We start from the raw sequence: 25,814 nt of genomic DNA, 5'->3' as shown, positions 1-25,814 counted from the left end.
TATTTCTCAATTTAACAGGCATACGTGTCCTATAAAGATTCATTATTTTGAAAAACATCAACACGAGTTCATCGTTGTTTTTCTAAAGATTCATTATCTTCAACCGCAGTAGCAGGTCAAGAAAAGCAAGGTTCATCTTCAACAACAACAGGGAAAATAAAATTTCAAAGCAAAGAGATTTTAGATCTGAAAAACAGGAAGAGAGAGAAAGTAAAAAATAAAAATAAGATATTTTTAAGGATTTTTTTCTATATATATGGTCCCAAAATGATATTTTTGTCACCACATATGACATTTACATCATCCATGACATCACCTTAGGAACAAACTATAATTTTTAGGACCGAACTATAATTTATTTTCCAAAAAAAACCAAACAGACAGTCAACTGGACGAAACTCATCCTAATATATTATTTCAATGACCTATTGGTATTTCCTACTTCTTTTAAAGTAAGCTTTGTAAAGGCATAATGACACTATAATAAGAAGATATGGTTTTAGAAAAAGAAAAAAAGAAGAACATACACTATCAGGATTCGGAAATCTTTCAGATCATTAATCTCATGTTCTTAGTTTCAAACTAAGAACAACTAATGAGTGGGAATAGTTACAGAGAAATTCTGTCTTTTGCTTTTCAAATGTATTTCCCTAAAAAAATGTAAAATTCAATAAGTGAGGAACCCACATCAATATAGCAAAGATTCAAAAATTCGCGTACACATTGGTTGTTTCTTGCTATAAAGAAAAAAAAATAATGTTTGATTTTTAAATTCCGGACCAAATTAAAAATGAAGTTCAGGAAAGAACGAACAACCAATTAATGGAACTTTTACTACAATGAGTTAACGCCATGATCCCAAGAGACTGTGCGTATCATTTTCTACTAAGCACCTACGTTATGTGGCTACCTATCTGTCTATTCTTTCAGCAGATACACAAACATGTACGTATCGCAAGTATATCTTTATTGTCATAGCAGCCAGGTCGACAATAATATATAATCTACACACCACCGCTCTATATAAAGGAGAATTGAGAGTGATTCTATTTCTATCTTCAGGAGTCACGGATATTTTCCTACTTCATTCTCTTCTTTCAATCCCTTCATAAACCTGTTTAACAATGTCTTACTGGTTTAATGATCCTACATTGTTTGTAGAAAGGCATCTTAATGAGATCAAACTATGGAGGCTTAGCAAAGATTTCAAGAGCCCGGTTGCCGCGAGTGAATGCAATTTCGAAGGAAGTATCACTAATCATCTCGACTTGGTGGGTAGCTCCTTTGAATGGAAAAAGAGTGATTTCATCAACTTTTCAGCTTTCTTATATAAATATAACAATGTATTAGTAAACTGTGAAGGTGTGGCTCTTGCTGTAACTCTGATGCATGAAACAAACGATGGTAATGTACCTATTGTACCTGGAGTAAAAAGGTTACAGTTACTTGAGGTAGTAAACTTGCCTCACTATGGTTTACCTGTTCCTTCGATTCAATTCCGTGCGATTAGATACTTGGAAGGCGGCGGGTCTGCTCCTACAAAATCCAGTCCTACAGAAAAGGAACTTTCTGAAAAATTGGAAGCAAGTAAAAACGAATTAGATCGGGTCGTCCGAGAGGAGAAGGCTGAGAATCAAGCTCTCAAGAAAAGAGTTTCTGAATTAGAAGCTAACAAAAATGAAGTAGATCGAGTCGTCCAAGAAGAGAAGGCCGAGAATCAAGCTCTCAAGAAAAGAGTTGCTGAATTAGAAACTAACAAAAACGAAATAGATCGAGCCGTCCGAGAGGAGAAGGCTGAGAATCAAGCTCTTAAGAAAAGAGTTGCTGAATTAGAAACTAACAAAAACGAAGTAGATCGAGTCGTCCGAGAGGAGAAGGCTGAGAATCAAGATCTCAAGAAAAGAGTTTCTAAATTAGAAGCTAATAATATTAGCCATAAAGACAAGGAGAAGAACTCGACTGAAGATATCAAAATATGGATGAATGAAGTACTAGGTCTGCAAGAGAATATGCACCGAGAAAACAAGGATAAATTAGCTCTTGAGAAAAAAGTTATTGATTTGACATCGAAACTTGAAAAATGTCGTTTTGCTGCTGCTGCTACATCAGTCCACACTGAACCATGGATGAACAGTTCCGTAATGCATAGTGATTGGGTTCCTTTTGAAAATCTTCATGTTCAAAAGTTCTCAACCAGTACTCCTCTGACTATCACAAAAAAATCAAGCGCCCCCGATTTTGGTCAAGATGATACAACCAACATCCTAGCCAGCTATTTCTATCGAGGTATATTGAATAATCGTTTGGTCTATCCAGTAGTGATTGTTAATGTTGCAGATTTAGCTACCAACAAAGAAAGAGCGAGATTCGATTCAAGTGTTTGGGGTTTGTTTAAGAATGCAGGAACTTTATATGCAGCCCGGTAGCCAACTGAATCAGAGATGCATGTAGGGAGGCACAACCAACACGCAGGACAATAACTTCATCGATCTGTCTTCACGTTTGTTTGTTTTTCGTTTCTTCTAAAGGTTGTTCCGGTCAACTCTTTTTTATTCTGTTTGAACTAGGCTTTATCTTTTCTTTTGGTTTTTGTTTTTGCTTTCAAGGAAGAGGTCATAAACCCTCTTCGGTGTTGTGAGTTTATTCTGAAGTTGTTTGTGTTTGTGTTTGCTCTTGCCTTCTTGAATATTATTGTGTGTTTGCTGAATAAAATCAGTCTATGGTTTCGATTTGATTTTCTAAAAAACGAGTTTATGATACATCGAATAACTTCAATTAAGTCTGGTTCAGAGATTTTTTTTACCCCGATCGAAGTGAACAAAATTCATTTTATGTACATTCTCTTAATTCCAAAACAGAATATGACGTAGACGAAAAAAAGAGGGAAAATGACTTCCGCCTCATGAGCATCACTATGGTGCCTGTCATCCCAACTAGGTTGGCACAACAACCACCAGCAATCATTTGCAGAGGCAAGAAAGAAGTCGGAAACTACAGAGAAATAATAAAAAATCGATTGTTGGCTCTCAAATATCATCTATAAAAGGACGAGAATTAAGATGGTGCTCCTCAATTTCCCTGAAGTGATTCAACAGGTGATACAATTTTGCTTTAGTAACTCAGAGTCTTCTTGGTTTTGTTCTTCAAATTTACACCACTAGCACATGAGTTTTGGAGCCGCTTTATTGACACAAATGCTTTGTCTAGCTCCAAACCAAAGAGTAAATTTAGTGTGAAGGTGTTGGTATTGACTCATCATCACAAAAAATTGATGGTTCTGCAGAAACAAGATTTAATGAAAATCCTTGGCACAAATATTATTTGTTGGTAGCAGACACTACCGAACATGGAAAGCTAAGACTTGATTAAACATATTGAACTGATCTTTGTTTCAAGTAGTTACCTCTCTATATAAGCCGTTAACCATCTTCACATCCATCCGAATGAAGCTGATATTCATAATTCTGGAAAAGTTACAAGAACGTATAGAGGCTTTGACTATCAGTCTGAAAAAAAAAAAAAAACTTCTGCAAATCCATCTCTGTTGCAAGGATATTAAAACAATTTGATAATGAAATAAAGAGTAAGAAGAGATAAAGGACCTGTTGGTAGTAGTTGGGATTGGAGGGATCTACTTCTGCTTCTGATCCTCCATCAAATTAATTAAATCATATACACTGGTCGGATCTGGTAGATGCTTGTCTTCAATTTGAATAAAATCAACTTCCAAATCTTCAAGAAATGTAAGAGATTTCTTGAGATCGTAGGGTATTGACTCTTTCAATTTGTCGCATTTCCGGAGAGAAGTGATCGATCGTAAATCCGGGAGTAAAGTTAAAACAGGACATACAATCATTTCTAATAAGCGGGGAGAACTGCTGATATAGTTGGAGTTGGAGTTGATTTCTGGACCTGAAAAAGATTGCATTTCTTCCAAATCTTCATCATCAGTACCCTCCTTGTTGTTGTTGTAGATATTTAGATCATCATCTTCTAGAAAACCTTGAAACTTAGAGCATCGTTTGATGGATAGAATTTGAAGATTCTGAGTAACGTTCTGGAATAACACCCTTACTGGGATATATGTCAGTTCTGGAGAATCATCTATAACGAAGTTTGTGAGAGAGGTCAGACCGCCGGTAGCTAAGATTGAGGTTATTGCTTTGTTGTTGGTGTGGGATAAAGACAATATCTTAAGAAAAGGAAATGAGTTTGGTATGCTTGTCAGTTTTGGGCATCCCCTGATCCATAGCGTGTCAAGGGAAGGAAATGAATTGCTACTACTGCTGATGGTCTTTTCTTTTTCTTGTTCTTCTTGCTGGTAATAGAACTCTTCACCGAAGCACTTCAGTGAATTCGTCTCCTTAATATAAAGAAAACTAAGACACGGGAGCGTCCCCAGCGCAGGTAGATTCTCACATCTATTGTAACCCCAAAGAATTAATTTCAGTAAATTCGGAAGATAATTAGACGAACCCATCCATTTCGGAAGCTCAAAACCAGGAAAACCAAATATTCTCAGTGTTCTCAAATTACGGTTAGGTTCGAGACCCTCCAATGCCTCATCAAACGCCATTTCATCGTCATCATCAAAATTGGACCCCCATCTTAGCAACAAATCACATAGGTTTGTCTTATCTTGTAACTTTGCTCTGTCTGCGTCAATACCACCTCTCACGAACTCCAGATGGTCAATAGTTAAGTTTTTCAAAGAATTTAGATTGGCTAATTCTACAATCCCACTATCATCATCGGTACAGAAAATCGTTTCTCTGCTCCTCACCACATAGGAATCTAACACTTCAAGGCAAGTTAGAGTTTCTATACCTCTAGGCATTTCATTTGTGTCTTCTCTCCTATGTCTAAAGATTCTCAATTTTGGGGAATTTTTAATTTCTTTGGGAAGCTTGCAGGCTCCAAAATCGACTGACTCCAAATTACTAAGGTTGCTAAAGCATGATTCAGACAACTCTTTAATCCCAGAAGATGACAAATCCAGACACCTTAATTGTGCCAATGTACCTGCTTCTCTAGGTAGAACTTGTAAAGTAGTACAGTAATTGAGTTTCAACTGTCTTAGATCTGTCAAAGACCCAATATTTACAGGTAATGCTGCTAATCTTTCGCAATTTGTAAGTATTAATGTCTGCAAATTCATGAGCTGAACGACAGAATCTGGTAGCTTTTCGACATCCGAATATGAGAGATTTAGGTGCCTTAATATCTTCAGAGACCCAATGCCTACAAGAATCATTTTACAATTCGTGCAACTAAGAAGCACTAATGTCTGGAAATTGTAAAGTTGATTGATGGAAACATCCTTTCCATCATCAAAACTACAATAAGACAGGTCAAGGTACCTCAAATGCTTAAGCTTAATTATCGGAGATAGAATATTTAGAGAAGCATGCTGACGATACAAAATAAGAACACGCAGATTCTTGGTATGCAGTAAATTTTCTATCGAATGGCCAACGGAACACAAAGACCTAAGTCTTTTGGGTTTTTTCAAGAATTTTGAAAATGTATTTGATGTTTGATTGTCAAAAACTAATAGCAGGCGGCGAAATTCAGAAATCGATTCCGTTTAACCAGAATTCACTACCTTGATATCATGGATATCATTGACACTCTGGGCAAGATCATGTACTAAATCATGCATCTTGTATGATTTGATGTCCCCTAACTGGTTCTTATTCACATCTTAGAAAAATGAATTTGCCAGTAACCAATTGATATCCACCATGAGATGGATGAAGGAACCCTTCGGCCATCCATAGACGGTTCAAAGTTTTTCTCTTCATCTCCATACCCTTTGGGAATAATGAACAATATGAAAAACAAAGTTTCAAATGAGAGGGTAATTTATCATAACTCAATTTTAGTATAGATATGATTTTGGTTTTCGCATCTATCGTTTTCAAACTACCGTGATCTAGAATTGTGAGCCAATCAGTCTCGGTGTTTTGCAAGCGCAAAACAATACCGAGAACATTTGCAGCAAGTGGTAAACCACCACATTTTTTCGCAATTTTCTCTCTTATACATGTCATGCTTGGAGTCTCTAAAGCTCCACCTGGGGAATATGCTTTGGTCTTGATGATAGAACAACAATCATAATCTGCTAACTCTTTCAGGATTTATGGTGGGGCAACATCTCGGACAACTGAGGCAACTACGTTGCTACGTGTTGTGACTAAGATTTTACTCCCTTGAGCACCCACATTTAGAAAACCCTTAAGCTTCTCCCAGTCCTCTGCATCCTCATTCCACAGATCATCGAGTACTAGTAAATAATTTTTGTCTCTTGGCTCTACTCGAAGTTTATCAACCAAGACCGTGTGATTTGAAAAATCATCACACTTCTTCTCTGCAAGTGACTCAATCATGTTCATTAAGATTTTTTTGAAGTTAAAATCATCAGACAAACAGACCCAAGCTTTTTTATCAAAAGATCTCAGTATTGAGTCATCTTTGTAGACCATTTGAGCAAGTGATCTTTTTCCTAATCCACCCATACCCACTATGGAGACGACAGAAAACTATAAGGACGATGATGCTGATGATTCCTGGACTGTAGTTAACATATTTATTATGGCTGACTTATCATTATCTCTTCCTAAGACACTCGATTCATCTACATATGATGAAACTAGTCGGTTTTGCCGTACTGTGTTGTGATCATAAGTGTTACTATCAGGGGAAGAAATTAAATCATAAGTTTTCATCTCAATATAAATATCATCTAGCCTCTTGTTAATATTTTTGATTTTCTGACCCATCTTGAACTTGAAGGCAACTGAATTGGATGATGAAAAAAATTGCCGTACCTTATTTCTCTTGCCGCCAATTTCAGATTGACGCATGGCTTCATAAGAAAACTCGTCCAGAACATCATCAGCATCATAGACAATATCCTTGAGCCTTTTTAACCAAAGCCTCACAACCTGAGATTCCCCTTGCTTGTTCTCAGCATCCATTGTTACAGCTGCTATCATCTCCAAAGTTCTTTCAAGTTTTCCAGCTTATCTTTGACACCCCAAGCCATACTAATCTGTTGAGAAACAACATAACTCAAACTTTTCAGTAATCCAGCTACACCACTAACAAGTAACTCTTGCATTGCCATGATATATAAATATGAAGAATGGTAATGATGAAAAGAAGACTGATGAAACGGATGAGGAAATGAGATCAAAAGCAGGTAGGAAATATGTAGTCTCAGATTTGTTATTGAATGGAGAGCAAGGGTAATTGAATATAAATTGTCGGATTAAGTTGAATTTGTGTAACTTAGACTCAAGACAGTGAAGTGTATATATTCTGGGTCTTGACAGTCCGTCCCATGTGCAAATGTAGTACTTTTAGACCGTTGGGGAGTAGAATACTTGTTAGTTTTACATGGCGTTGGTAGAAATTTATTAACGCTTTCCCCCACGCTTAGGATGTTTCGGGCGGAAATGGGCGAGTAAATTAAAGTGCTGATACATAAGAGGATGCAATGCTCATTAGGCCACTAAAGTCTTTCTCTAATTATTGCCCAAAAGCGCACTCTGAAGAAAGTAATACTTTTACACGCATTATACGATATACTTCGGTATCTCGAATCATTCCATTTGACAAATTCTAATGGATCCGGAAAAAGTAAATAAACAAAGTAATGAAAGAGAAAATAATGTTTAATTATTTATTTATTTTTGGACAAAATAAGAAAAAGAACATTAGCTAAAGAACGACGGATAAATATAGTACTTGTTAAGGTTGTTAGTGCTGGCGCTGTTGGTATCAAATAGTGCACCAATAGAAAAAAATGAAAACGACAGGGAGATCCATTCTTCCTGATGTTTCTGTTGTGAAACCCACGCTCCCAAAATTACAGGCGCGCATCCAAATTCTGGAAGAAAATTATTCTCAAACCCAAAATATATAAAATTTTGTTTCTGTCTTTTTTTTTCCTTCTTCTTCTTCGTCTTTTTTTCTTCTTCTTCTTCTCCACTATACCTAGATCTCAGAAAAAGGTAGAGATTCGACTGATTTCGAGAAAAAATTCATGCCTAAATTCGATTGATCTCAACAGCAGCACCAAATCGTCTTCTTCTTCGAATTAACGACGAACACTCTTACTACCGATTCTCTTCATTACAATTTAAATTCACTACTGTTATTAATGGTAGCAGCAAAAATCCCTAAATGGGTTTGTAGAACACGGTTTGGTCATCATAGATTTATGATCAAAACTTGTTTTCAATGAATTTCAGATTTTTATGAATCTCTCAGCCGTGAATTGAGTTGGAGTAAGCAATACTTGATGAGTTGTGAAGAAGGTTTAATTGCAGATGATGGTGTAAATAGATGATTTTGACCAAGAGCCCCCGAATAACTGAAAGATAATGGTGTGCGTGGGAGTTAATGAAACATGGAAGAAGATGATGATGTGGTTATGACTGCATAACATGTCATTCAGTCGAGAAACTGTCTGCATAACATGTTATGCATTCGTGAAAATGGATGCATAACCTGTTATGCATCTACAAAATTTGTTGCATAACTTGTTATGCAGTCCAGAAAACCTGCATAACCTGTTATGCAGGTTCAATTGCAGATGATGGTGTAAATACATGAAAGAAGATGATGGTGTAAATACATGATTTTGACCAAGAGCCCCCGAATAACTGAAAGATAATGGTTTGCGTGGGAGTTAATGAAACATGAAAGAAGATGATGATGTGGTTATGACTGCATAACATGTCATTCAGTCGAGAAACTGTCTGCATAACATGTTATGCATTCGTGAAAATGGATGCATAACCTGTTATGCATCTACAAAATTTGTTGCATAACTTGTTACGCAGTCCAGAAAACCTGCATAACCTGTTATGCGTCCGAAAATATGGCTACATAATGCATTATGCATCGAAAAAATAGATGCATAACCTGATATGCATCCGTAAATATGGATGCATACTGCATTATGCATCAATTTTTTATATGTACGGCTAAAATCGACCAAAATAATGGTTACATAACTTGTTATAGATGCATAACTTTGTTATGCAGATACATAACTTGTTATGCAGTCGAAAAAATGGTTGCATAATTCGTTATGCGTCTGCAGAATGTGTTATGCATCGTTTTTGGTGACTGCATAATGGTTAAGTATCAAGTTTTCAAAAAAATTTCCTAAAATGAGGATCACCTCCGATTTTTTCGTTAAAAACAAAAATTTGATTTTCTTGTTTGTACTCGTTGCGTAGCTCTTTTAAAAAGGTTTCCAACGATATAAAATTTGTAAAATTCTAAGGCGCCGATTTTTAGATATGTTATGTCCAAGTTGCGCTGTCAATCATACCCCTGAAAAAGATAGTATGCATAACGAGTTATGCCTGAAAAAATAGTATGCATAACGAGTTATGTATTGATTCTTAATAATTTCATATAATTATGGGTATCACTGAACCTAAAATTACTTTTTATACTTGTGGGCCTGACAATGATAATATTATTTTTTTGGGTCTCCCCTAATTTTACCTAGAAAAAAACTTGTTGGTGGGGGTCCATATATGTTTGTATGGGAAGTGTGATGTTGGCACAACTAAGACGGCAGGTGGGGTGTATAAGAGTTTGTATGCTGACTGCACTGTAAATGAGCCGGAACTTGTGAATGGCTAGGATCTCGAGTCTGGGACATTAGATAGAGATGCAGGAACAGTTTGGTAATATATCCAACAGAGAAATCAATTGTAACACTTCAACCTCCTTGAGGTTTCTCTTGAGATTGAAGGACCAATTTAAACCATCGTGAGAGATGTGAATTTATCTACCCGAACGTAATCAACTCTTGTGAATTGAGTCAATTTCTTCTCTCACTTGTTTCATTTTCATGATTTTGGGTGAGGATGCATTTTATGTTTTTGGTTGGAACTCTTAATCGAATTTCGAAGTTTTATATGATGGATGATCATGTGGTTTGCCGATGATCAAAACTAGAAGTATCTTGATGAGAATTTTTTTCGTCTTTAGTAAAAACCCACAGTATGTTCATTTTTTGTTGCCCTAGACAGTGACACTAGTTATACTCGCACACAATCTCTGTTCTTTGTGTCTGTACACACTAAAATGAAGTATATATCCCCATCCAAGACCTCTTGATAGTTAAGCTTGCACTTTGTGTGTTGCAATTTAACTGCTATCAACCTCTATCATGTGGCTGTAATGTAATTTCTTGATGTGCTGCGGATATTCGTTTTTTGTTATTTTATTTGGCACTTTTTTCTAATTTTTTTTTTGCACCCCTCTCTTGAAATCCCGCCCTGGTTTGGGCCTCCTTAGATTTCACATGTCATGTATAAGGAGTCTTAAGTTTGTTTTCTTGTCACATGTTGTTTCTTGTTGGTGTTCTCTTCCTTTTTTTTGGTGGGTTGTTGTAGTACTTGTGCGTTCATGTTTTGTTAGCCTTTTCCATTTTTCAATAACTTTAATTTACCAATCAAAAAAAAGAAAAATTCACTATGTGAATGATTATGTAATGGGTCATTTTTACTAACCACTGAAATATTTGAGAATATATTTATAGGAAACTTTCGGAAATACGCGCAATAGTTAGCATGAAAGAGAAGTAATAAGGATCGTATGCCATCGAAAGCTTATGATTTTTTGGCTCTGAAAACTAGGAATTGATTGTATGCAACAGGTAAGGTCTACAACTATAAGAATATGCTGAAAACATTTTTTGTACTTCTACCAAAATTTTCTTTCCAGTGGTTCTATAAGAACCGTGGTTTCAAACCACGAGAAAACCCCATAGGCACATGTGTGGTAGGACCTGCCTAGACCAGAAATCAGAGTCCTTAGCAAGTACCGGGTCGGGCTGAGATAAACTGCGTAGCGATCTTATTTCTAGAGATGCGGCGAAGTTTTTACACCGGCTGCCTGCAGGCCTAGACACAACTTATTCGGAGGTAAGAGTAATCCTTAACACATTCCGTGTCTTGTTCGTTTTCGATACAGAGGGTGCAGTAGTCATTACTTCAATGGGATCCACATACTCCATGTCCCGACTGCAGGGCTAGGGGATCTCCCCCCTTCACAATCCTACGAGCTGCAGAGCTACTGGGGGTCCCCCATTCACAATTCTGACATGATTGTTTACATGTTCCCGATTTAGACAATCCTACTAATAAAAGAGAAAGAGATTCAAAAGTAATAGGGTCAACTCACGTACCTCCTGTACATACCTCCTTCACGTGGATCGCTGCTTTCCACGCAGTTCTGTCAAACGCCAACTCTCTCTCCAAGCCTCAGTCAGTCAAATCCCGTATAATCAGTTCATCCCATGTGAGTTTCGGTCTCCCTGGACACTTCATTCTACCTTCCGCCCGTGTATTGCGTCCTAAACGAACCAGGGCGTCAAGTGGTCTTCTTTGGAGATGCACGAACCAACGTAATCGATGTTGTGACAGTATATCCTTCATTGGTGCTATCCCAAGTTTACTACGGACATAGTCATTTCTGATTTTATCAAGCCTTGTATGCCCAAATGCCCACCTTAGCATCCTCATTTCCATCACATGAAGCTCTCTAACGTGTGAGTTTCTAGTTGCCCAACATTCTGCTCCATACAACATCGCGGGTCGGATTCCTGTCCTGTAGAATTTTCCTTTCAGTTTAGCTGGGACCTTACGATCACAAAGGACTCCCGTCGCCAGTCTCCATAGGAAAGTCATTCGAGACATCGTCACACGTCCTGACCCCTGTGACACCTTCCTCATACATATCCTTGATTAGGGATAAATATTTAGGTGATACCCTCTTATGTTCGAGTGCCCACCACATCACCTCTCGTGGGACTTTTTTATAGGCCTTCTCAAGGTCAATGAATACGATATGTAGGTTTCACATTTGTTCCCGGCAGCGCTCCATTAGTTGTCTAACCCGGAAAATCGCTTCGGTGGTGGATGTCCCTGGCATAAACCCAAATTGATTCTTCGTAACACTAGATTTCCCTGGGAACCGACGATCGATGATACATTCCCAGAGTTTCATTGTGTGACTCATAAGTTTGATTCCCTTGTAATCAGTACAGTTTCACTAGTAGGACCTTCCCATCGGAAAAAGAAACAGGGGACCTAGTGTTAGTGTATATGCGGTTTTTATTTAGTCTAAAATCACGGTTCACTAATAATTTTTGTTGTCTATCGCATTAAGTGGAGTTGATTTAACATCATCAGGCCGCGAGACACGAATATCCGTCGCGAATACACCGGGATAGAAGCTTGTACTCATAATATCTCAAGGTATATATATGCATATGAACTGGTAATATCCGTCTCAATTGATAATATTCGTTTAAACCGTTTTTTGAGTTGCTTTAGAGGTGCTTTATAGGAGTGATAAATTCTTTTTATTTATTTTTTGGGTAAATCTAATTTCAGTGGAATGTTGTTGTAGGTACAAAAATCCTACTCGCCACGTGGTTGAACGAGGTTAAACGGAATAGGCGAAGTAAATCTTAAGCAGAAGATGTTTTATCAACCCCAAGGGTAAGTGTCAGTGATAAGTCAAATCAAATGTCATAGTTACTTTTACGAATATTAGATCTGCGAAGTAGTATGAATTCACCCAAGTTATCAGATTTGCGAAATATGTATGATTAATCAGCAAGGGAGATAAAATTGATCAAGCGAGAAAGAAGTTAGCGAAGAAGCAATAAGACGAAATAGTTTCAGACAAAGGTGAATTGTTGCGCAAGAAATGAGACAGTTGTACTGACAAATTACCGAAGTTATCGGCGAAAATAAGGGGAAAACTTTATTGAAAATGGCTTGGATGAAGTATAAAGCAGAATCACGTGAATAGGGTGACTTCCGGCGAAGTAAAATGAGTTGTACTCCACTACTTAGTTTTGCCTATAAATAGAGACCTTGATTCATTGTAAAGGGGGTTGGATATTTTGTATTGGAGAGGTCATGTTGAGAGAAAGCAAGTTTGGGTTCTTGTAAGTATCAATACTTGTAATATCATCATCATCGTCATTGAGATTTCAATCTAATAAACAAAGAAACATTTCTATTTCGCTCATTTGAATTATGTCGTAGATTTGTTTTGTTACTATTTGGATGTGCTATTGGATTTCCAGTAATTACAGCTGTGATGCATACTTTAGTAGTTTATTTCGTATTTTGATTACTGGAGGAGCAGAATAAGAATATGCAAGAAAAATCGTCGAGGTGGAAAGCTTGAATTCGCAGTAGTAAGGGAATCTCTTTGTAGGTTGTCAGCCTTGAGTCTTTGACGATCCAAATTGACAACTGATGATGATCCAAATATCAAGGAAGCTTTTGCCTCCAACGCTCGCTAGACCACGAAATGCGTACCCGGTAAAGGTTCTTGTATTTATTGGCCTGTCACCAGCATGACCGTAATGGAGCACTACCTATAGTGCGTGGTGACAGCGTCAACAGGCCGGTTTTTAGATTTTTGCTATAGGAAAAGCTAAAACGTTTAGGGGAAAGCCGACTATGATCAAATAGCATTGAATTTGGGTCAATGTGGGTGGAACTAAAAAATCTTTAAAACCCTCTAATCACGCGTTAACTTTTCTCGTTCCCACCAAAATTTATGTGATATTCTTCTTTTAAGAGTTTTGATCTGATTAAAGATTAGTGAGAATTTTCATGAATTGCTATAGCAACTAGGGTACTTTGATGACAGTTCAACCGAGTAAGGAAAAGAATCCATGGACCTTCGCAACTAATCCGTGAAACAAAAAATCAGTCCAGTCTCTAGGTATTTTTCTCGGTTGTTCACCACTTAGCTAAACTACCTAATAGAAGTCAAATTGTCATGTTATGTTCATAATGACAAGTTCATCCGATCTACGCAAAATTAATTAATGGTGAAGTTTAATTGGCTGGTTGCAGCATCTTTATATGTGCATGTAATCGGGGGCATATCACTTCAGGGAATCAATTATTTTAGCCTTAATTTACTTGTTTTCCCAACCAATTCTGACAGGGTAGGGTCTCACTCGTCTGATCATCACATTTTCAAAGATTAATGTGATAAAACGGAGTAATGGACAACTGAGCTGAGTACCCAATGTTGTTGGCAGAACCGTACCACTCTCACCATAACTTCTCAAGCCATCACTTGAAACACCATTTGAAATAGATACAGATACCTATTCATACAAAGGAGATACACTATGATGTAGATCAATAGATATTTTTTAATCATTTGATTGTGCTGAGAGTACTTAATATGATGGTATATTAGCTGATAACAAAATATAAAGAGATTTGTTAACTGCAGAAAAAGAATGAATTAGATATCAGATTTGAAGAGTCAAAACTAATTAATGGTGAAAGCCATGGTGGTCTGTTAGACACCAGCGGTGGTGATGATGGTGGTTTTAAGAGAACAACAACAACGAACCGTTTATATTTCACCCCCGTTAACTATAAGTCCGATCTCGTGGATCAGAAGTCAGCTTTCCCCCTAAATGTTTCAGCTTTCCCTATAACAAAAATCGATTTTTATGAATTACGATTCTGGTTGCTAATGGACCCATTCAACTATATACGATTCTGGTTGCTAATGGACCCATTAAACTATATACGGTTTTGATATTGTCCATTAGATTGAGGCCACTAAAATACAGAATTTCTTAAACCCCAGGATTTTAAATTAAAGGGATTTTTAACAAACTGCCACACTTGTAAATCCCGAATCAAGAAAATGCCACCGTTTTTTTCAGAATTTATTAAATGCCACCGTTTTTTTCAGAATTTATTAAATGCCACAACCGTTAGTTTTTCCGTCAGGACCCACACACTTGGTCTTTTTCGCTGACTCGGTCAAAATAATCTGTCGTGATTTACATATTTACCCTTGAAAACCCTATTATACTAGTCATGGGTTCACCATCTTTCCCCGTTAGTTCTTTCTTCTTCCTCTTTCCCCTATTCTTCTCTTCTCGTGTTTCCGTGAGAAGATTTTGTGATTATGATATCAGAAAATTAAGATAAACGTTAAGAGTTGATTGTCGGTGATGCTGTTGTGATTGTTTGAGCACGGGATGAAGATGATGGAGTTGCTGTTGTAGATCGAACATAGGAGTTCTGAAGTTAGGGTTGTTGTCAGATGTAGAACAAAGGGGTTGAAGTTTAACTAATGTTTTGAAACCATTTTGAAGATAAATCGAAGAGCTAGGGTTTTTTCTGTGGAGAAAAGATAACTTAGGATGTCTTTGATTTGAATCCCGATTGGTGGGTCGATTTCAATTTGAAGCAATGGTTTGAGTATTAATTTGAAGAATTGAGCTGTATCCACAGAAAAAACATGAATTGAGATGTTGTGATTGGTGGGTCGATTCATGTTTAAATGCCGATTCAATTTGAAGCAATGGTCGATTTCAATTTTTTGAATTGGGATTTACAAGTGTGGCAGATGGTGGATGCCTGTCGTTCCTATACAGGACTTCTTCAAACAGCAACCAAGGAATTGAATCGGGGGTTTTGATGTAATCTGAAGATGGGTTTTTGCCCAATTTGGTTTTGATCAAATGGTGGTCATGAATTACAGGAGACGGTGGCTGAGATTGGATTTAATGGCAGTTGTTCTTGGGTCATTGTAAGAGTGGTGAGAATCAAGAAGATGCTTGTAAGAAATTGCTTATATGTAAAAAAGATATATAGTTCCACTGATACTGGTAGAGGGGAGCTGCATTGCAGTTAGTTGTGGCTAGTGGTATTCTGGACCTTACAGGAATTTTCGGCATATATTGCAAGAAAGAATGTAAAGAGTGGGATCTGGAACCAACTGCTTCACTAATTCATATTGTCTGCATCAATCTACGCACTTACTCCACAAACATTGAATGTGATGATGTTACTACCAAGAGGAAAGTGTGTTATGTTTGTGATTACACTCAAGAAATGATTAAGTTAGAGGTCTTTTGGGAAGTTCTCAGATTGTTGGATTCGCTAATTCGAGACAAGAGGCATGTGGAAGCAGTGGGTAAGCTGATATGGAAACTACTTGGATAAGTACGTACTTGGGTTATATAGCTCATATTTTGCTGGTGATTTTGAATTCCTTTCAAGTCGAGAGTGGCAGCAGTTATACTGGAACATAGGATACATGAACTGTATCAAGTGCATTATAGAGACAGCTGGGGTTTTTGTTGCGAATACTCAACCTCTTTTTAAGAAAATGCAGACCTCCATATATCATGGAACAACAACACGAGAGCAAGAAGAGGATATTAACTCCATGTCAGCTAGTGCATTACAAAAGATGTTCATTCTGCCGTTTTCTTTCTCACAAATCAGCCGGATCAGTTGAAGGTGTTGTTCCGTCCAAGTGAGATGACGGAGAGAGGCAAGGTGTATACGCTGGATGATGGGCTTTATCTGCAAGTCGAGAAATTGGTATGGAGTCTCGTCGTTCTCATGATGGTTCATGGCAACAGAACAACGCAATGGTGATTGAATTGGTTATAGACGGGTACACTATGAATTTGAGGGTGTATATATCTTTTACTAAGCTGGATAACTGCCACCTATGCATTAACTGATGGCAACAGTTTTTTTGGATGGAAAAGGTCAAATGTGTGGCATTAAATAAACTCTGAAAAAAACGGTGCCATTTTCTTGAACTGCAAATTGGAAGTGTGGCACTTTATTAAAATCCCCTAAATTAAATCCCAAGTTTTAAAGCTAGAAAGAGTCTCTTAAACACGTTGATCCCTCGGTCTCTTCGTGGTTTCCATGGAGAATTTTAACTGCCTTCCATTCGATATTACATTAGACATTATCACCCGCTTACCTACCGGTACAGTTTTAGAATGCAAATTGGTATCCAAAACATGGGGAAATCTCATTCAACATCCATTTTTCTCTCGTATGCATTTAAATCGACTCAATCATTATATGGATCCTGGTAAGTTGAGTTTTCTTGCGTTTACAGATATGAAACAATTCTACTATTTTAAATATATTGAGAATCATGAGATACCCATTGGTAAAATTAAAAGGATCAATATGAAACATCCATTTCTGTACAATAATTATACCTATGTGGGTTCAATAAATGGTTTGATATGTCTTAGTGATCTGAAAGATAGATTTTGTGTTTGTAACCCCGTCACAAAAGAGTATGTTATTCTTCCTAAACCCAAGATAGACTTTCGTCATATAAATATTGGTCGTGCGGATTTGGTTACCTTCATTCAACCAGTAAGTACAAAGTTATCGCGTTGTATCATGAAACCAAATCTGTACAGGCCGTGGTTATACACTTGGTAGTGGGAATGGATGGAGAAAAGTTGGGAATTTGGATTTTACTGTTAATTACAGTGTTTATGATAGACCAGGTGTCTTCTTGAATGGAACTCTTTACCGGGGGCACACTAGAGGAGGGATGATTGTGGTGTTCGATTTGGCTGATGAAAACTTTGGTGAACATATTCCACCACCACCACCTGCTTACTGGATTACTGAGACAGTTGTGGTTTTAGGTGGGCATTTGTTCTATTCCAAGAGAGATGACGATTGCGAAAATGGGCAAACATGTCATGGTATATGGCTGTACAAAAAGAGGAATGACAATCATGACATAAAAGGGCGCGAGGGACCATACCAGAAAATGGGCTGGATTAAAGAATTTACGCTTTCGGAAAAAAGGCCTATAGCTTTTACGAAGAGTGGCGGTATTTTAAACTACAATTCTCAATAGCGAATTTTAGGCGCAGGCCCAAAAAAATATATTTTCTTACCGTCAGGCCCATAATTAACTTTGGATATGCTCGCACCCAAAGTTTTTTATAAATATGTTTTTACTCTATTACCCTCGGCAGTTTCGAACTAAAGCGGTTTTTCTTTCACTAGTAGAAAAATGATGATCTGTAACAGTTAAAAACTGTTACTGTATTATTTCCGTAACAGTTTTAGTTTTTTCTGCGGTGTTACTAAAGCCCCTGTTACGGAAAGTTTATAAAACCTGTTACGGAAAGGCTATTGAAAAATGACTCATAAATTCTAAAACTATTATTGTTGGTAGTTTTCAGTAACACTTTATAAAATATATGTTACTGAATAATTTCTACTGTAACTATTTTACATAAAACCGTTACTGTTAGCAGTTTATTGTAACATGTTTGGGAACAAAGTGTTGCTATTGTTTGAGTAACCGTAACAGTTTTTATTGAAACTGTCATAAAAACTAACAGTTTTTAATGACTACCATCACCTCCACCACTAGCGCCACCACTACCTCCACCACCAGCACTGCCACAACCATCAACACTAGCATCTCCACAACCGTCACCACCATATCCGCCTCGTCCACTACCATGATTTGGTCTTCTTGGACATGAAATATAAATTCTATAAAAGTACACTTCACAAGATTCGACCTTGAGACCTATTGCATTCATTATAACTCTTGAACCACTCTTCTATGTTTTCCTTTTGTTTAATGTTATCCAAATAAAATATTTACTCTCATTACACAGTAAACTATACCTCCACCACCTTCGTCGTCACACCACGCAACTACAACACAATATATATTTTTAATATTCTTACATATTTTTACAACTTGTTTATTATTTTGTATTATATTCGATTTTTTCTCAAACCTTAGGTACGAGCCATGGCTAGCTCTCGTGCTTAGAATTAAATCAAGATGTTAAATTAATGTGAGTCCATAACTAGTTATTTTTTTTGAACCGGATACCCAAAAACTAGTTATACAAATAAATAATTTACAGAAATGTCATGATAATGTCAACTATGGTAACATATTAAACATGTTGCAGTAACATAGATATATAGTAACATTTAGTTTAAAAAACGTTATGATAATGCCAACTACGGTGACATATTAAATATGTTACAGTAACATAGGTATATAGTAACAGTTGGTTTAAAGAACTGTAATGGTAATGTCGACATACGAAATATGTTACAGTAACATGGGTATATAGTAACACTTACTATAAAAACAGTTACAGTATACAACCTGATGATATTATGTAACAGTTCTTATGAAAAGTGTTACTGTTATTTAAATATCTAACATTTAGTAACAGTCATTTTACGAACTGTTACTTTATAAAAGTTTGAACTGTTACTAAATGTCACTTTTCTACTAGTGTTTTCTCCTGAGAAGTTATTACCCTAAGCGGTTTAAAAACTTTCAGCAGTTTCTTTTCTCCTCCACCAAAAACTCTGTAACTGATTTGAGGAGTTAATTTCTTCTCCATTTAAACCCTAAAAAATCAATTTCATACTCTATAAAACCAACCTAGAAACTAGTTAAGTTGAAATTACAAACCCTAGAAAGAACATTTCGACAAAAATGAACGAAACAGAAGCACAATCAGGTTAACAACATCATTTTATTTTAATTTCTTCTCCATTTATCACTTTCTTTTTCTTTGATTTTAACATCATTTTTACTTGTTGATGTTGAATTTGAAAATGGAGAAACAGATAGTGAAAGACCACTAATTGAGTTTACAATGAAGGCAAAGGAAGATTCTGTGAAAGAGAAAAAGGAATTGTCTGGTATGCATCTATAATAAGTCATTTGTTTTACTTTTAAATAACATATGTTACGCAGGAAACATAATGTGGATAACTTGTTATGCACTAAAAATAACTATGCATAACTGCGTAGCTTATTATGCATAACTGGTTATGCAGTAAAAGCAACTATGCGTAACTGCGTAGCTTATTATGCATAACTTGTTACACATAACTTGTTATGCAGTAAAATCAAACATGCTGAACTGCGTAGCTTATTATGCATAACTGCTTATGCAGTAAAATCAAACATGCTGAACGGCGTAGATTATTTGCATAACCTGTTATGCAGAAAAAGCAACTATGCATAACTGCGTAACTTATTATGCATAACTTGTTATGCAGTAAATACAACTATGCTGAACTGCATAACTTGTTCTGCAGTAAAAACAACTATGCTGAACTGCATAACTTGTTATGCAGTAAAAGCAAACATGCTGAATTGCGTAGCTTAGTATGCATAACTGGTTATGCAGTAAAAACAACTATGTGCATAACTAGTTATACAGGTATATAACTTGCATGATGCATAAGGCATGATGATTTAACCCCTTTCTTACTTTTAAGTACTTATTATATTGTATCTTTTGTGTTGAATTTGTCTGTTTCAGTCAAGCAAGTTGTTGATAATAGGAAGAAAAGAAAAAGACGTGAACCCCAACAAACAGAAAAACTTAAAAAGAAGAAGAACCAAGGTGAAAATGAAGAAGAAGAAGAAGAACCTGCCCCCTTATGCATCAATTATTATAAAGAAGGTGCGTTAACCTGGCAATCATTAATAACATGTTATCCCCATATATTCTCTTGTGAGTTCTTTTTTTTTTCTTTTTTAAACTTTCTTAAAAAATATCTGCATAAAAAGTCTGCATAACTAGATATGCAGTACCACTGCATAACTAGCTATGCAGTACAAATAAAATGTGCATAACATGTTATGCAGTACAAAAACAAGTTATGCAGTACAAAATGTGCGTAACAAAATATGCATTACAAATAAAATAAATGTACATAATATCTTTTTTTTTTTCAACTTTGGTTGGCTGAGCACTCTAACATAGCTGAGATATCATCATCAGACACTGTCAAGGTCAATCCCAATGCTACACCAAGAGCTGCAAGGTGGGACTTTTCAGCAATGAAGAAAGCAATGCTCAAGAAGCACATTTCAAGCTTAGAGGTACTTGTTTATGAACCTTAAGAATGAATGTATATTTCAAGCATATGAAAGCAAACATGCAGAACTGCATAACTTGTTTAACTGCATAAAACACGAACATTGTTTAACTGCATAACATCTTATGCAGATCCAAAAATAACTGCATGACCTGTTATGCATTGTTTAGAGTATCTGCATAACTTGTTATGCATATAAGAAGTGTTATTGTTTTTGTTAAGCATTCCCTGCGTCACTTATTGTTTTAATGCATAACATCTTATGCAGATCCAACATGGATAGCATGACAAGTTGTGCATTGTTTAGGTTATCTGCATAAGTAGTTATGCATATAAAAGGGTTTTTACGCCTTCCCTGCGTCACTTATTGTTTTAATGCATAACATCTTATGCAGATCCAACATTGACAGCATGACAAGTTATGCATTGTTTAGGTTATTTGCATAAGTAGTTATGCATATAAAGTTTTTTTTACGCCTTCCCTGCGTCACTTATTGTTTAACTGCATAACATCTTATGCAGATCCAACATTGACAGCATGACCTGTTATGCATTGTTTAGGTTATCTGCATAAGTAGTTATGCATATAAAAGGTTTTTTACTCCTTCAATGCGTCACTTATTGTTTAACTGCATAACATCTTATGCAGATCCAAAATTAACTGAATGACCTGTTATGCATTGTTTAGGTTATCTGCATAAGTAGTTATGCGTATAAAAATTTATGCATTTGCGGATGAGTGTTATTAAATCATGTTGCAGTTTCAAGAGAACTTTAGAGATGAGTACAGTGCAATGGAGTTGGAACATTGTTTAACTGCATAACATCTTATGCAGATCCAAAAATAACTGCATGACCTGTTATGCATTGTTTAGAGTATCTGCATAACTTGTTATGCATATAAGAAGTGTTATTGTTTTTGTTAAGCATTCCCTGCGTCACTTATTGTTTTAATGCATAACATCTTATGCAGATCCAACATTGACAGCATGACAAGTTATGCATTGTTTAGGTTATCTGCATAAGTAGTTATGCATACAAAAGGGTTTTTACGCCTTCCCTGCGTCACTTATTGTTTTAATGCATAACATCTTATGCAGATCCAACATTGACAGCATGACAAGTTATGCATTGTTTAGGTTATCTGCATAAGTAGTTATGCATATAAATTTTTTTTTACGCCTTCCCTGCGTCACTTATTGTTTAACTGCATAACATCTTATGCAGATCCAACATTGACAGCATGACCTGTTATGCATTGTTTAGGTTATCTGCATAAGTAGTTATGCATATAAAAGGTTTTTTACGCCTTCAATGCGTCACTTATTGTTTAACTGCATAACATCTTATGCAGATCCAAAATTAACTGAATGACCTGTTATGCATTGTTTAGGTTATCTGCATAAGTAGTTATGCGTATAAAAATTTATGCATTTGCTGATGAGTGTTATTAAATCATGTTGCAGTTTCAAGAGAACTTTAGAGATGAGTACAGTGCAATGGAGTTGGAACTCTGTGAAATCGAAACTAAAAGATTGAATCGAAAAGATCTGCATTGATCGTAAATTCAAAAACAAGCTTAAAATATCTAAAAATCCATTCGAAAACCTAAATTAAACTCTGTAACTTAAAATAATAGATCATAATCTTAAAGAAACTAAAATCTAGAATCGAATCAAGATTAAACAAGATCAGAATCAAAGTTAAACAAGATCAGAATCAAAGATAAAACGAACGAACCTGATCTTGAATTTCAGATTATCTTTGCTGAGTAAATTGAATCTCTCAATCAGCTCCTTCGCAACTCTCGATAATTCAATACTTCAGCTCTCGCTCTGGCTCTATCTCAATCTCTCAGAACAAAATCTCAATACAAAATCTCAAAACATAAAGTGAGGTTAAACTTGGAAATGAAATAAAAAGAAAATTGAATTTTGAAAATTTTGGTTTTCGGCAGAATTTATACGCCGATTTTGGGTGAGCGTGTGAATTTTTACACGCATGAGTTTGACAGTGGTGGAAGGTGAGAAAATGGATGTGGTTGTAGTTTTCACTTCTCAATATCTCATTTTTTATCACCCAAAAACTCCTACCTCGAAAAGGATGGTGGATTTTGACGAAGAATTACGTCAAGTATTCCCTCACAAGAACACATTAATTTCTTTGAAAGAACTAGGAGAAAAAAGTACAAAAATAATGGAGTTTGTTGAAATTAATAAAAGCCAGATAGCCCGTGATCTATGTCATCAAAGGCAAGGGAGGATCGCGAAGGCGCCCAAAGTACACGATTCATAAGGTAGGTCTCGACTTGCATCGTTAACATTCTTCGGCTTGATGTTATGGTGCCTTACCCGATCCAATTAGGTGCATATCTAATAGGATAACAAAATTAAGAACCAGATTGCAATACTAATGCTTATCTAATTGATTAAGTCTAGTTGATTATGTTTGCCTGTTTTTAATTAATTATCAAATCTATTTCGACTGTACGGGATCCATATATATTAATTTTTGGTTGAGCCATATTTATTTATTATATGTGCATTCGATCGGTAGCTAGCATTCATGCATACGCAGCTTATTTCGTCAAATTGATATTGGCAGCAAAACTTCTGGGGATATCTGTATCTGACAGTGGTGGATCCCATTCCAACGTACTCTTGACTGTGTTGCTAGGTTGATTCAGATAGACCCCCTCTGACTCTGTGTATGTGATCAGTTTTGTTAGTCTTCTTTTATCGAATTGGGAGTGATTTACTAATTTATTTGGGTAAGCTGTATATATTTGTTCAATGTGTATTTTGTTAAATCTAACTTCAGTGGGATAATATATGTGGTGCATATTTTAGTAGCATATTTCCTTCCGTTGGTACGCAAAACTAATCACGAACAAGGTTATTTGGCTGGTATATGTATTAATTTAATCCGCATTATGAATAGCCTTTTAACTAAACTTGTGTGGAACATTATATGTTGATTAGTAGACCGAACGGAGTATGTAAGATTTCATCAATCTGTCAATCTTGCAGTAGAATATGTGGTAAGGACTCTTAAGACACAGATTTAGTTTGAACTTTAGTCTGGCCGGATTAGTGATGATCGGTTTTGGAAAATCTCTTTCCATTCTATCTATCCTGGACTTGTTGTAGAGACCATCTTGGTAACCCAATTGCTGCATATTCTTAGTTTACAGAAAAGCCAACTTCCCCACTGTATCATCAATTGCAAGGTGTTCTAGCAGCTTATCGAGTCGAGTAAAAAAGATTAGAAATCAAGAGACTGCAAGTTGTCTGTTTATTGCTGGGCTCATGATGACCTCGACGGATTTGAGCACCAAGGGGAATCACAATGTTTGTATCACCCCAAGAATTGCGTTGAGCATTTCTTTCTGGCCTATCCTTGAAGAGATAACGGCAAGGCATATTACAGGATATATGAATCTTGCGGGAACAATTCCAAGATATGATAACAAGACTGCTGATTAATTACATGGCCGAACATGGGGGAAGAAAAGAAAAATAATCTAAACTTTTTACTTCAGAAAAAAAAAAACCAGACAATATGGGGAAAGATACTGTAGAGAGCTTGTCCTTATACGGCTATACCTACTGAGTTTCCTGAAGAACTGAAGAACCATTTGCATCCTAACAGAGTGCCTTTTAGAGCTCCTCTGCAAGGATTTGATTGCTCAGGAGATGTCGTGAGGTTGAATTCCCAGACAAAAACCAACACAGAGTTGTTTTTGCTTGTGCGTCTGCGCCTAGTTTATGTCTAAATTTCAAGTAATTCTTATGAACTCTGAAAGTTCTGATTTCTCAAATACGAGTTGAAATACTGGTGTATACATATAATCAGAATCATAAATTTTACAAGTTACATAAGACACTGCTAGGATTTATAACATGCCACACACACTATCCAGCCATAAGCAACGTCGGTAATTATTAACAGTGAAAGGTACCTCGCACTCGGATTCTCAGAACCTATCATTCATCCTGTAATATTTCGCTTTGACTTTTTTTTTGAGGAGACTTTGACTTTTTTTTAAGAACTCAGATTCTTAGAACCTGTCATTCTGCACTCAGATTCTCAGAGTCAGAAGCTATCATTATTCCACTAATACTTCTCCTTAACTTTGTTAAGGCAGTGTGTAATCTGCCCAAAGAAAAAAAGAATTAGAAATTCAGAACCAAGAGAAACAAAGAAATCAAAATATCATAGAGTATATAATTAGTAAGATGAAAACATCTTAAGGGATTAGAGTAGTAGACAATAGAAATTACCTCCACACTTGTAACCTATGGGACGATCAACGATATCGCAACGTCTTGGAATTGTAATAGCAATATCGGGGTTCACTCCTGAATTCTTGGCGATATCAGATTGCACTAAAGCACAAAGGCATCTTGGGTTTCGAAGTAATTTTTCCACCGCAGAACAGCATCTGCCAGATACTTCGGCGTCCTCTCTTTTTGCTGCCGAAGCACAAGGAAGTAATTTCATGGCCTCAAACCCCACATATCCACATCCATCAGCTTTTTCTATCCCAGCAAGTCCGGCTACAACCAAAATAAAACCTATCAGACAAACGTACTTCATCTTCTTCGTAGTTGCTTTGTTTTCTTCTTTGTATACTGTGATTATGTTCTCCAAGTACCTGTGGCTATATGTTCTTCAAGTATATGTGGTTATATACTACGTACAAAAAGGTGCATACTTCACCTAAAATTCCACTTTGTTATAATGGAGAAGCACTTGGAGCATGCGCCAATATTGTTTATTGCAGCACTAAGCTCTTTCGTGAAAAAACTAATAAGAAATGGTACGGAAAATAATTGTTTTATTATGGTTTGGGACTCAATTTTCCACTATAACTAAATAACTACAACATTTAGTGGGACGGGCAATAACATTGTTTAGGATGTGGAAGAATATGTATATTGAGTATCTTTTTTCTCTTTTCTTTTTTTTCCTTCAAAGCACTATCTTAATTGATTAATTTGATGAATCTCCTGCTCTTGAAAAATTTAATTGAGCTTTAGTTTATCATTC

At 36.3% G+C, this 25,814-nt stretch overlaps 3 protein-coding genes across 3 annotated transcripts; all 3 read right to left on the bottom strand.

The window, feature by feature from the left end:
• Window positions 1-3,631: 3,631 nt before the first annotated feature.
• LOC113328019 (disease resistance protein RGA2-like) lies at window positions 3,632-6,053 on the bottom strand. Its single transcript, XM_026575116.1, has 4 exons — window positions 5,930-6,053; window positions 5,702-5,813; window positions 3,955-5,336; window positions 3,632-3,912 (listed from the first exon to the last, which is right to left on the bottom strand). Exons 1-4 carry the CDS (start codon window positions 6,051-6,053, stop codon window positions 3,632-3,634), a joined length of 1,899 nt encoding a protein of 632 aa, XP_026430901.1.
• Window positions 6,054-6,140: 87 nt separating this feature from the next.
• Window positions 6,141-6,518, bottom strand: LOC113328018 (putative disease resistance protein RGA3). The gene has a single exon (XM_026575115.1). The coding sequence runs from the start codon at window positions 6,516-6,518 to the stop codon at window positions 6,141-6,143; it is 378 nt and encodes a 125-aa protein (XP_026430900.1).
• Window positions 6,519-24,548: 18,030 nt separating this feature from the next.
• On the bottom strand, window positions 24,549-25,438 carry LOC113327633 (non-specific lipid-transfer protein-like). The gene is made up of 2 exons (XM_026574797.1): window positions 25,046-25,438; window positions 24,549-24,917 (listed from the first exon to the last, which is right to left on the bottom strand). Exons 1-2 carry the CDS (start codon window positions 25,359-25,361, stop codon window positions 24,901-24,903), a joined length of 333 nt encoding a protein of 110 aa, XP_026430582.1. The 5' UTR covers window positions 25,362-25,438; the 3' UTR covers window positions 24,549-24,900.
• Window positions 25,439-25,814: the final 376 nt, after the last annotated feature.

This window comes from Papaver somniferum, unplaced genomic scaffold, assembly GCF_003573695.1.
Source record: "Papaver somniferum cultivar HN1 unplaced genomic scaffold, ASM357369v1 unplaced-scaffold_107, whole genome shotgun sequence".
NCBI classification, from domain to species: Eukaryota; Viridiplantae; Streptophyta; class Magnoliopsida; order Ranunculales; family Papaveraceae; genus Papaver; species Papaver somniferum.
This window is presented reverse-complemented; position numbering and strand designations above follow the sequence as displayed.

Coding starts and splice junctions, on each gene's coding strand:
- LOC113328019 (XM_026575116.1), bottom strand. CDS start 6,053: ATGACATGTATAAGAGAGAAAATTGCGAAAAAATGTGGTGGTTTACCA. Junction 5,337..5,701: donor CAAATTCATTTTTCTAAGAT/GTGAATAAGAAC, acceptor GTCTTATTGTAG/TTTTGATGATGGAAAGGATG. Junction 3,913..3,954: donor CTACAACAACAACAAGGAGG/GTACTGATGATG, acceptor AATCTTTTTCAG/GTCCAGAAATCAACTCCAAC.
- LOC113327633 (XM_026574797.1), bottom strand. CDS start 25,361: ATGAAGTACGTTTGTCTGATAGGTTTTATTTTGGTTGTAGCCGGACTT.
- LOC113328018 (XM_026575115.1), bottom strand. CDS start 6,518: ATGGGTGGATTAGGAAAAAGATCACTTGCTCAAATGGTCTACAAAGAT.